General features: G+C 36.8%; 1 protein-coding gene across 5 annotated transcripts in view; it reads left to right on the forward strand.

The window, feature by feature from the left end:
• LOC114652089 (probetacellulin-like) overlaps positions 1-13918 on the forward strand; it is a 63827-nt gene that overhangs the window by 19225 nt on the left and 30684 nt on the right. For all 5 annotated transcript variants that reach the window (XR_007935134.1, XR_003716292.2, XR_007935135.1 and 2 more), the window contains exons 3-4: positions 4137-4254; positions 8557-8704. Coding sequence is in view for 2 of the 5 variants with exons in the window: in XM_051928320.1 (XP_051784280.1) it covers positions 4137-4254; positions 8557-8704 (266 nt within the window). In the remaining 3 variants the exon portion in view is untranslated. The remainder of the gene's footprint in view (positions 1-4136; positions 4255-8556; positions 8705-13918) is intronic.

Here is a 13918-nt window from a genome sequence, read left to right on the forward strand (position 1 = left end):
ACAAGTTCCCGTGCGATATTTTTTGTAGTAGCGGAGCGCAGCAGAACCGCCTCTGGGTAACGAGTGGCGTAATCCACCATGACCAAAATATACTTATGGCCACGGGCCGAAGGTTCAAGGGGGTCCCACTATGTCGACTCCGATTCTTTCGAACGGTATGTCAACGAGAGGTATTGGCACGAGAGGAGCACGAGCCCTCCGGGGTATCTGGCGGACCCTGACAGTCGGGGCACGACTGACAGAACCGCCGGACCTCCTCATTCACACTGGGCCAATAAAAGCTGAGCTTTATTCTCTCCAATGTTTTTTCGGTTCCCAAGTGGGCACCTAGGAGATGGGCATGTGCTAGTTCACACACCTCCCGCCGGAAAGTGCGGGGCACCAGCAACAATTTTCTCATCTCTCCTTCGTGGGTCGCTACTCGATACAACAGATCGTTTTCAAGAACAAAGTAGGGCTGTGGTATAGCTTTCACCCCAAGCATATAAGGTGCTCCATCACTTTCAGACAAGGTTACACCCCCAAAACAACAGACACTCAAATAAGAAGAGCTACTGCCATACCCAGAGACAACCTTCTGGAATATAAAAAAAAAAGACAACAAGAACCGCATCCCCCTTGTTGTCACCTACATCCCACATCTTGAAACACTTCGAAAAATTATAAAAGAACTTCAGCCAATACTAAACAATGACCAAACACTGAAAAATGTATTTCCTGAACCTCCCCTCCTGGCATACAGACAACCACCAAACCTTCAACAACTAATTGTCCGACGGCTCCCTAAGTGAACCAACAGAAAATGGCACATCTCCATGCCTACAGAAAAGATGCAAAACATGTGTCCACATCTATGATACAGACCGTATAGTTTATACCACACTGCCGACTTGAACATCACATAAAGGGATCATTTCCTGCAGATCATCTAATGTAGTCTACCTAATTTTCTGCATGAAATGTCCTGACACTGCACTCTATGTGGGAGAAACTGAACAAACACTCCGCCAGAGAATGAACTTACACAGGTTCCACATTAAACATGGCAACACAGATGTTCCTGTAGCGGCCCACTTCAACAGCCATGGACACTGTGAGAGGGACTTTAAAGTCACAGTGCTTATGGGCAACTTCAAAACACAGCAAGAGAGAAAAGAATGGGAAGTTAAACTCATGCTAAAATTTAATACATTACAACATGGATTGAATAGAGACAAAAGAGTTTTACGGCCAGATATGAGGATTGTTTACATCTCTCAGAATGACAGACAACCTGTCTACAGATCCACATTGTTTTGAAAAAACTCATTACAAACTTCAAAAGACTTTGTTGGACAGTTATCTTATCCAGAGATCTTGACAATACATTGTTCTTTTCTCTCTTGTTAAATTAACCCTAGCCTGAATGAATCTATTAATTTTTTACATTTAAAATTTCTCATTTAAAGATTTACCAATGTTGTTTCTTGTCCTAGAGTGTGTATATAAACATAGGGAACTCCAGTCTCTGTATTACACCTGTCCTGAAGAAGGGGCCTGAGTTGCCTCGAAAGCTTGCATATTGTAATCTTTTTAGTTAGCCAATTAAAGGTATCATTTTGCTTGGCTTTTCTCTACATTCACAATGGCTAACACGGTACAACACCCTAGTACTAACAATAATCTAGTAATCCAATTCTAATCTTAAATTTATTTTAACTATCATTAAAAAGAATATCAGTAGAATTTCCAAACTTTATTAATTAATTTCAGTGCGTATCTCTAGACTTCCTTAGGTAGAAATGTGAAAGTAGCCTGACAATTGATATGTCAGACAAAAAATGTAACCTAATGGTTCATAAAATTCCCTCTTCATCATTATTTGTAAAGCACAATGTAATTTAACTTAAATTGTATAGCAGAAATACCTTCTTTAACAGAATTCTACACTTTTTTTTTTGTGTGTGTGTTTATGTTCACTGTCTGCAGGGGCACATGCAAGCAAGCATGTCATTGTACATGGTACTTGTGCACATGACAATAAAGAATTGAATTGAATTGAAATGTGACAGGGTCTGAACCATAGCTGTGATAGATGTCATTTTTGCACTTTTCTTGCTTTTACAAAGATCCTTCATTCCTTTCTATTCTAAAACAGCCTGTTATGTTAAAGCAACTTGTTGCTTTGTTACGGAAAATTGTGCCTTATGTGTCAGTTCTTTTGTGCTCTCTTAAGAATTATTTCAATCTTCTTATATAATACGCTACCGTGGCTGTCCATTTGTCTGTCCAGGATTTTAAATCGCCTGTAGCTCGCAAACCATTTGAACTATTGACCTGAAATTTGGTACACATATACTATGTGACGTCTACTATCTGCTTTCGGGGTGATGATTTTTATTACTCTTTATTTTATTTTATCGTAGCATCACCTCTCGGCAGCGGGGCGGCTGTGCGGCGCATGTGTCTGGGTGCCGTTCTCATCCCTACCACCTTCACCGTCACTTCACGTACCTCTTCATATCTTAAATCATTCTTGAGGCAGACACTTAAGTGAAAACGTAAGGAAAACGCACTAAGTAATTGCAACCCAAAAACTGACTTAATCAATTTTAACGCATAAAGATGCCGATGGAAGAAGAGAAGAAGCGGGCTGCTTGGAGAAAAGAAGAGCTGCTCAGGAAGAAGCAAGCGCATCAACCTCTGAGCAAACAAATGCTAAACGTACAGAGAAACAGTATGAAAACTATTAATGCTCAAGTCAAGTGTATTCGCTGCATGTTATCGTGCAGTACGGCGTTACTGGTATTTTGATAATAGTTTAAGTACAAAATATAATAAGCTCTGCTGCATTGTTAAGACTAACATTGGATATGCATGTTTTTATTGATAAGAGATAAGAACCATTAAAATGTATAATCCAGAACTGCTACAATATTGATTATATGGTTTCAAAAGCTGTTTCTAAGTTATAAAAGCTTGGGCTGTTGGCTCCAATTTATGATATCAAAAGCATGAGCTACAGCAGCTAATTTTAGAAATGTGATTTTATTTTTATGAACTTCGGATAATGGCAAAGAGGTTTATAAGATCAGTAAAACTAAGTGGAGAAGGAGGAACAAAAAGGAGAAGGAGACAGAGAAGAAGACAAGACAAATTAACCAACAATACAAAAGATCATAGAGCAATTTTTTTTTTAAATCAATTAGACAGATATTCACAGTAGAGAAGGGTCTTCAGTTGCTTCTTAAATACATTGAGGGAGTAAGCAGTTAGAATGGCGGTGGGCAGCTTGTTCCACTAACTAGGAACTACACAGGAAAAGAGTCTGGATTGAGACTTGATACCACGCAGTTCCCTGGCAGACCTGAGTGGGCGAGAAGGAGTATACTGTAGCACCTCACTAGTGTCTCTATTTACTCAAGTGCTTACCCATTGACTGCTCTGTAGGCAAATGTCAGGAATTAGAACTTAATGCATGCTGCAACAGGGAGCCAATGTAGTAACCTGAAGAGAGAAGTGACATGTTCTTTTCTCGGCTGGATGAAAATAAGGCAGGCTGCTGTATTGTGGACTCTCTGCTTTGGCCCCAGTGATGCCAGTTTCAGAGAAGGTAGCAAGAAGTATGTAGTGGTTGACTGTGTCAAAGGCAGAAGAGGGATCTAGCAGGCTTAGGACCGATAACATGTTAGTAGCTCTAGTAACACATAGCTGGTCAACCACCGTTAGTAGAGCTGTCTCAGTCAAGTGGTTTCTCTTATTTAAAGTTATAAGTTATATTTTAAAGATATACTTAAATGTACCTTACTAGTGCAGGGATGCTTATTTTCTTTCTTAAAATCAGATATAATACAAATTTTTTGTTTAATTTAAGATACCACTTTTCTGAACCTTAACCATTGGAGGCATGACCCTATGGAAAATGCAAACAGTTCTGTATGTGTGCAGTCAATTTTGGAATAGTGTTTACTGACTTCGTTTTTTTTTTTTAAGAGTGCTCATAGTCTAATTGTTTCAGTAAATGCATAATTTGTAAGTTTTGGTTGCTTTTGAAACTCTTTATTTATTGATTAAGTGTTATTAATTTGCTTATCAAACCATGAAGATTATTAAAAACCATATTATGTTTAAATGTAGCATATGTGATTTCATTTCAGAAATCATTGGACTTGCAAAAAGAGGAGGACATTTTTCAAAATGTCCCAAAGAATATAAAGACTACTGCATTAAAGGAAAATGTCGGTATGTAATACAGGAGCAACAGCCAGCATGCATGTAAGTTTTCTCACTACCTTGGTGTATCATCATTGTAAAATTGTGATTCATACATAAATACACTTATTAGATTATTTGTTTGATCTACATAATAATTAGTTTTCCTTCTAATTCAAGCATCCTGATTGTTCTTTTTATGGATAGTAAATATTTAGTTGTGTTTTAATAAGATTTAACTTTGTTGAGAAATAGTATGTGCAGAGTTAAAACAAGAAAATCAAAACACAATCCTGAAAATCGAAGAACATGTCATTTTTAAGCAGCTGGTTTTAGATTAGTGTTACAAACAGAAATAATGCAGTCATTGAATATCTTAAACAAAAAAACAATGATACTGTTATATCTGAGAAAACACTGGTATGAATAAAAATAGTTGAAACTTGGATTACATTTTTATGATGAAGTTGTTTTTTAAAGTGAATCTTTTTTATCATTCTGTGTCAAAACTGCAAAACATATACATTAGGATTACATTTACACTAAAAGAGTAGTTAAGTAGGTCTACAGCTAATTTATTACAAAAATGTACAACAGATATCCCATGAATTACAAACAACCATTTTTTGAAAATGTGTATACAAAGAAACTCACGCATGTATTGCACAAACATGAACAGTGAATGTTTGAATTATGAAGTTCAAGTCTTTACCTGAAGTAACCTTAGAAGTTAAACAGAAAAGTATGCTGGCGCCTAGCTGACTTATTTTAGAATAACCTGGATAAATACATGCCAGAATCTAAAAAAAGGAGAAAGTCAAGTCAGGTCAAGTTGGGGAGCATGCACTGGTACAGTGCGTTGTTGCACCCACTACACGACAAAGCCACTCAGGATCCCGGTTTGCAACCCCCCAGGCAGACACGTGGTCCAGTCCCACCCTCCGGAAATTACTCTCTATCTGCCGCATCCAGGTGTTACGTGGGCGACCCCTTGGTCTGGTCCAGTCACTCGGGTTCCCAACAATGAGGATCTTATGAGCTTGATCACCCTCTGAGAAATGTGCCACATGGCCATAGTGCCATAACTGACACTCCCTCACAATGCAGGTAATGTGCCTCATTTGGGACTCCATGAGCAACCACTCATTCGACACAAAGTCAAACCATAAATACATGCCAAAATCTAAAAAAACACTGCAATGTTTTTATCAGGTTTTGGTGACTGCATTACAGTTCTTTAAGCAAAATGTAAGAGACACTGAGAAAACAGAAACGGAGTGTATTAAATATTTCCATAATCAGCTACTTGCTCTGCAATTGTGAGCACCTAAGCTGCTCAGTTTCACTGTACCACAAGATTTGTTTATCCAAAGATAGAGAGGGCTACGTGCTGGTGCAAGAGTAAAGGCAAGGTTAAAAGGTTTTAGAACTAGTCTGCCATCAATTGAAGTGAGCAGTGGTATATCCCTGTCTAATTAGATGGATAATCTGTCTGCTTTTATAGTGGGTCATGGAGCATACGAGTACTGAGGTATTTTGTGTTTTACGGCGAGCTGGCTTAAACCTGATATACCTGACACTGTTTTAATGCTGGACAGATTTCATCTTATTTGAGCAAACCCAGTGTGTTGTGAATAAAAGACAGGAGGGGGACTAGTCATCTATGTGAATGATGATTGGTTTAAACAGGATAATATTACCGTTAATACTACAGTTTGTAATTCAGACAATTTGAAAGATTTTGTTGAAATTGAATGAAATTCTGGATCTCAGAATTCATCCACATTATTTGCAAGGGAGATGACTTAAATCATTTTTATTAATGTTTATATTCCTCCCTCTGAAAATTGGGACTCAGAAATGGAAGTGACTCACTCTCTTACTATTGTTTTAATGACTCATTCTGACCCTGCAGTTATAGTATGTGGTGACTTCAATCATGTAACTTTGAAAGAAACTATGACACATTTCCATCATATTCCACTCGAGAAAATAACAAGCTATACCTTCTGTATTCAAATGTTAAAGATGCCATTAAGTGTAAACTTCAGGCAGATCTAACTACACCCTGATTCATCTTATTCCCATCTACAGGCCTGTTATTAAATGGCAAATAGTTGCCACCAGTATAGTGATGAAGTGGAGCCTGAATGCTGAAATGGCTGTCAATGACTTCTTCTAAATGACAGACTGGGAAATGATGTGCAAATTGAATTCAGTTCAAATGCCTGATCCTCTGTGAATGTGCTCCCCAGCAGTTTTTGAAAAAGATTTTCCAAAAATAATATTTCAATATTTAAAAATACTTGTGTTTGGGATGTTGTGAGCATACACCTGTACTGCATAATTGACATGTGGACTATATGACATGAGTAAATTGCCATTTTTTCGATGGGTGTTTTGATATTGTTTGTCTTTTGTTCAGCATTGATCCTTATTACAGCCTATCATGTCAGGAACTTTGTTATATCAGTTCTGTTTAAAAATTTCGTCAGAAATCACTACAGACAATATGATGCAAGTGATAGATTAAAATAAATGATCACTTTTGTATATAGCATTTCTTTCAGGGTAATTTAATTATGAAATCAATGGAAACCCTATAATTTAATTGTTCCCCATCTATGCTCTAGTTTTTGAATCACATTTTGAGGTTTGCAAGCTGTTGTTAAACCATAAGGTGTTTCTTTGTGCTTTAACTAGTTTTATATTGAAAGAAGGTCCTATATAGTATGCCAAAATGATCGTTGAGATAAGATATAATCTTCAAGAAAAAGTTAATATTTCTCATAGCATAAAATAGTTTTTAATCTAGATATTGATGGTTATGCTTCTAATCATGCATTTATTGGCGAGAGCAGGAGTAGGTCAAATGTAATTAAATGGTGATTCAAAATAATTAAATTTAGAGAGAAATATATTGTCATTTTACTTATATCAGTAATAATTATGCTTACATGATTGTAAGATTGTGTAAGACTATTTACAACATTTACAATTTTATTAAACTAATTCATTTATGTATGTTAGTATTATTCTATGCAAATATTAAAATAACTCTTCATGCCAACTATATAATAGTTTATTGCTATATACTGTATATATTTTTTGGACTTACTGCATTATTTTCATTTTTTATAGGCTATTTTATTTTTGTAGTGTAAAGTCAGACAAGTTTTTAGTTATTCCTTTAATTTCTGTCCAGTACCCTTTCAATAATACAACATGCTGTATATTGGTTGGTTGGTTAGTTAGGAGCACGCGCTGATACAGCGCATTGCCGCACCCACCACATGACAAACCAGCATGACACCTCAGCACCACACTAGTTCAGTTGGAAATTGAGAGACTTCAAAATAATAAAAAAAAAAAAAAAGATGAAATTTTGGACATTTTACAAAATTATATATATTTTTAGTGGTCTGCATAAGTAATGTTGGTTAATATATATATATATAATGGGGTGGCATGGTGGCACAGTGGTAGCGCTGTTGCCTCGCAGTAAGTAGACCCGGGTTCGCTTCCCGGGTCCTCCCTGCGTGGAGTCTGCATGTTCTCCCCGTGTCTGCGTGGGTTTCCTCCAGGCGCTCCGGTTTCCTCCCACAGTCCAAAGACATGCAGGTTAGGTGGATTGGTGATTCTAAATTGTCCCTAGTGTGTGCTTGGTGTGTGGGTGTGTTTGTGTGTGTCCTGCGGTGGGCTGGCACCCTGCCCGGGATTGGTTCCTGCCTTGTGCCCTGTGTTGGCTGGGATTGGCTCCAGCAGACCCCCGTGACCCTGTGTTCGGATTCAGCGGGTTGGAAAATGGATGGATGGATGGATATATATATATATATATATATATATATATATATATATATATATATATATATATATATATATATATACATATATATATATACATATATATATATATACATATACATATATATATACATATACATATATATATATATATACATATACATATATATATATATATATATATACATATACATACATACATACATACTCGTTTTGTATGACCGTATCCCCAAGATACTCCTTGTTATCCAGGTGTGCCAAGTAAAGTCTTTGATGTGGTACATAAGTATAGGGCTTTCTTTACTTTGCTGATGTTTGCTGAAGCTGTGGTATTCTCACAAAACAAATTATATCCTACCATATTATATGTGCCAACAATATTTGATAGTTCTGATTTGTTTATTTTGAAGACATTTATTTATAGAAATTGATTTAGGTTTTTAACAAGTCTGTTTTCTTGTTATGACTATAAATTGTTACTTAATCTCTTTTGATTTTTTTGTTTCTTATCCTGTTTAAAACTCGTTGTAATACATTTACAATTATTTTAATTTCTTTTAGATGTGAAGAAGGCTATATTGGATCCAGATGTGAATTAATGGATTTTTTTTATCCAAAGGGGAGACAAAAAACAGATTATAATTGCAAGTCTTATAGCAGCCATGGTGCTGTTGATATTTATTATAATATTTATTTGCATATGTGCACAGTAAGTATGATATATTATTCCTCATATGTATAAAACTGAAGTAAAAATGGTTCTTCCTGAATGGATTTCAGGATTTGCTATTGCTTTTTATTTAGGCCATCTTCATATGTCAGTTGTTGTTATATGCTACAGTCTATACCAAAGTATACAGTGCATGTGTCAGTTGCCTTATTTTTATCTGGAAGATCACCAGTCAGATAGTTTCAAGTTCTACATCTGCAGAAAGATTTTAGGGGCCTTTTTTTCTCAATATGTTTACATCGTGATATGGGTGACTAGTCATTAGTATCTGATCAAAAATCTAACATTTATTTAAGTCTGTGTCAAAATTTCAAAACGGGACATAAAAGCTTCCACATTTAAATAAACTTTTTGGTATTAAAGTAAGGTTTTAAATGTAAAACCACACGTTTGACTGAATAATCACATATGTCATCACAAAACTAAGATCATCATAAACCTGGAAACTCCTGAGGCCTTATTTATAATGTCTACGCTACTTCCCACACACAACATCTAGGTTTATAAAAGAAAACTTGACTGGACAATTTATATTTTTACAGAAGCTCTGACCCATGCATTCACAACATTTTGGAGAAACTGTGAAATGACGACACTCTTAACACTAGAATTACCAGAGTCTACGAAAAAACTGGCCAACCTTAAAACTGTTCTCACCTCTCTTTTGTCTTCTAAATGTGCCGATTAAGACGAGCAGCTAGCAGCTGGCTATTCTATCCCCCACCGCTGCAGAACGTTCACTTAGTTTTCCCAGCTCATGCCTTGTTTGATTATCTTGGAGTGACTGAAGTGCTGGAGTTTTAGAGTGGAAATAATAGGTCGCTATTTGGAACACACGCATTTCATGTGTGTTCCATTTCTACAGTAATCTGTGTAAACACATTTTTAAAACAGAAACGTTTTTCATCTTTTAGTAGTAAATGACAAAATGTAGACATAAACTATATAAGTATGAAGCCTGAAGTCCAAAGATCAAGTAAACACTTTCACAAAAGATTCAAGGAATAAACAACAGCTTCAGTGGCATAGTGGTAAGATTTGCTGACTTGTAATCAAGAGTCCCCAGTTCGAGCCCCACTCACTCCAATATTTGCCGTTTTCAGTAGTGAGCTGCTCTTTTTGTTAATATTATGCAGTACATACATACATTTGGTTTGCGTCTGTACCACATGGTGTGCATTTATAGGACTTGTAAAAGTTTCTGTTTATTTTTAACTTTTATTCTCTCTAAATCACAATCACGATACATACATACTTTAACAACCCCCACAGCCATCACCCCCTCCAAACCCCCCTATCTAACTCTAAGTAACAGCGCAAGTACAGACGCAAAGCAAGTGTGATCAAGAGTTTCCCGGTTCGATCCCCACTCACTCCTATATTTGCTGTTTTCAGTAGTAAGCTGCTCTTTTTGTTAATATTATGCAGTACAGTAATCCCTCGCTACTTCACGGTTCACTTTTCGCGGATTCACGACCTTCGCGGATTTTATATGTAAGCATATCTAAATATATAACGCGGCTTTTTCGCTGCTTTGCGGGTTTCTGCAGACAATGGGTCTTTTTACTTCTGGTATTTGCTTCCCTTGTTGGTTTGCCCAGTTGATTTCATACAAGAGATGCTATTGGCGGATGGCTGAGAAGCTACCCAATCAGAGCACGCAGTTAAGTTCCTGTGTGCTGCTGATTGGCTCAGCGACGGAAGTGCTGCATTAACCAGGAAGTCTCATCTCACTCATTCAGCATTAACGTGCTCTTGCTACTGCATTCAGGGGATTATCACCTTCATCGTCGTCATTTTTACTGCGCAGCATATTCATCACCATCATCACGTCATGTATAGCTACGTGTACTTCGCTATACAGTAAGTGTAAACTTATCTACCGATTTCATATTGCTTAGCAGTTGTCCCTGTTATTAATAGAGTAAAGGGTGGGTTGTAAACAATACAGGGAGGGTTTAAAACGTCCAAGTACACGTTAAATAAATAAATAAATATGGTGTCCCTATTTCACGGAAATTCAGTTATCGCGGTCGGCCTTGGAACCTATCTCCCGCGATAAGTGAGGGATTACTGTACACACATACACTTGGTTTGCGTCTGTACTTGTGCTGTTACTTAGAGTCAGATCGGTGGGGGGATGTAATGTTAGAGCGAATGAGCTTATTCAGTGCTGCAGGATCAATGCACATGTTGATCTTTTTTTTCTTTCAGTACATGTGCTTTCCCTGTTAATTTATATATCTAGTGACTGTCTGTGTGTTATGGATCTTAAAAATAACAGTTATAAGGACACTTGTTCATGTTAATTGCAGTCCTCAATTGTTAAAAAAATATTTTAAAAGGAGCCTCCCACATGAAAATATAACGATCTCATTAACTGACAGTGCATACCAATTTATAAATTTTATGTCCGTTTGAGGTTAAAAAGAAAAAAAAATAGAACACTTTCTCCTCAACGGGGAATCGAACTCAGATCTCTGAGAGACAGTAAGCCTGCTGTGCTCTGAAACGGCAAATCTTACCACTATGCCACGGAAGCTGTTGCATTGTTCTTGAACCTTTTGTGAAAGTGTTTATTTGATGTTTGGACTTCATGAGTCACACATTCAATAGTTTATGCCTACATTTTGTAACATTTATTACTAAAATATGAAAAAGTTTCTGTTTTAACAATGTGTTTACACAGATTACTGTAGAAATGGAACACACATGAAATGCGTGTGTTCCAAATAACGATTTATTATTTCCACTCTAAAACTCCACTTCACTCCTAGATAATCAATCAAGGCATGAGCTGGGAGATACCCGTGCACGTTCTGAGTCAGTGGGGGGATGGAATAACCGGCTGCTTGCAGCTTGTTTTTATCGGCACATTTAGGGGACAAAGGACGCTGGTGGAGAGGTGCGAATGGGTTTAAGGTGGGCCGGATCTACGAGTTTTTTCATAGACTCTGGTAATTTTAGTGTTAATCAAGCAGGGAAATGCAGTTAAATGATGACCTGGCATGCATAATAATTCATACCACTGAGCCATTATTATAATGTGTGTTGACAACAAAAACATATTATACCTCAAAAATTATTAATTTGATGCATAGACTGTATTTTAGATCCCTTTTGAAAATGGCCAGTGCTACATATTTTGCATTGAAGAACTCTTGGTTTTTCATCAGTTTATATTGGCTACAACAATCTTTTAAGTGAGAGTAGGGAAAAGTTTGCCAACTATGCTGGACCAATTATTGTGGCCAAATATGACATCTGAGCTTTGAGGTAGCACTGCTACCACTGCGCTAACATACGTCAAACATCACAGGACGGAGATGGAACAAATAAATAAAATAAAGATCATTGCACCAACCATTCCAATCTTGGAGTACACATTGGCCATGCCAAGAAGTGGCAACATGGAATTGACTCCTTCCACTATATAAAATCAATGTTCCAGGTATAGCAGGAATGTCTTTTTTGTTTCCTATGTGCCTGTGCAGATGCTTTACACTTCTTTTATCTAGAATAAATAATGAAAACAGTGATAAATCTTTTGCTTTTATTATTTCTCAATATGTAATGTGTTTTCTGATGAGGGGAGGGGATGCAGGATGGCTCTTTTAAGGCTTGCTTTGCTGAGCTCAAGGCTAATTTGCATGCATAATCAGCCATGCGGTGGTGTGTTGCCAGCAGTGATCAGTGGTATATATCTGTTGGCAGTACTAGAAATAGTGAAAGATTTTTTTTTTTTTAAATGAATGCCAAATGGATATCTGTCAGTGTTTCTCAACCTTTGTGGCTTTGTGACACATTTTTACGTTTTTAAGTTCACTGACAACCCATATACAGCAATCAAAGAGCCTGGGTGGTTGAAATGACCATGAGTAGATGGCACTTTTGATGGCCGTTTAGACAAAGGCTGGATTATTAACAACCAGTATTAGAATGAATAATGTCTTCTGATTTTCAGGATAGTTGTTCTGCAGTCTTTTTCAATATGCCAGCATTTGGTATATGCAGGAGAGAGATGAGCTTTTAGTGGTGCATTTGTTTTCTGAAGAAAATGTGGATAAAAGGGGAAGCAATACATATAATGGGGTCAAGGGACCATCCATCCATTTTTAAAACCCACTTTATCCTGAGGAGGGGCAGTGGGAAGCTGGAGCCAATCACAGCAAGCATAGGGCACCGAGAAACAATAGTGTACTCTACTCTGGAGGGAAACTGATGGTGGAATGAGAAAAAGTAATAGTGAAGTTGCCATCAGCAATAAAGGCCTGAATTGAGTTAGCACATATAGGCAAAACACGGGACAAATTTCCTTTCACCTTGAATCTTAAAGGACAATTTTGTTAATTTTCAAGTCAAATTAATTTATTCATAGGCATTATACAAATTAATTTGCCACATAAAATTTTGTTTTGAAGTGAAGTGTTTTTTTATGAATTTTAAAAAAACCTTGTCTGTTCTTGCAGCTTACAATAGGGCTAAAGGGTCCATGGGTCCCATAAGTTAATGATAAGGCCTTAAAACTTACCAAATACATCCATTTTATAGCAGCAACAGCTTGGATTTAGAAAATATGCCTTCGATGTTTGTTAAGCATCCTTATGATAGCGAAACGGATACTAGAAATAATTCTTTTATCACAAATTCTTGAAACTGTTTTTCTTGAAATCAGAACATATTTTACAATTCACTTGTCTGCTCACAGCTGTTGTTGGTGGAGTTATGACAACCCCAACAAGCCCCAAGCTCCGAGCTATATTCTGCTTTTAATACTACTTTTGTTTCTGCAATTCTATTTTTTTGGCAATAATATCCTGCCATGGCTTTTAATAACACCACTGCATGCTCACATTAGGATTATTGTTTCCTAATTGCACATACTTTTCATCCATTTAAATTCTGTGTTGTTATTTTACAAAGCCTACAGAATGAGATTCACAGTAAGTGGCAAGGTAGTGGGGAAAAAACACGAGTTTCATTGTACTTTGTACAAAAAAACAAGAAATCTGAAATGAACTGATTACATTGTAGTGTAATTTTAACTAAAGCCTTAGATTTTTGAAAGAGCTAAGCCACCTGCATGTCACAGTTTTCGTAGTGTGTTCAACACATGCACGCTAAAGAAAAGAAATATAAAAGGCAAGAGTATGTGATAGAGCAGACTGAAGTAACGCAAAACAGTTACTGACT

Source organism: Erpetoichthys calabaricus, chromosome 5 (genome assembly GCF_900747795.2).
Source record: "Erpetoichthys calabaricus chromosome 5, fErpCal1.3, whole genome shotgun sequence".
NCBI classification, from domain to species: Eukaryota; Metazoa; Chordata; class Cladistia; order Polypteriformes; family Polypteridae; genus Erpetoichthys; species Erpetoichthys calabaricus.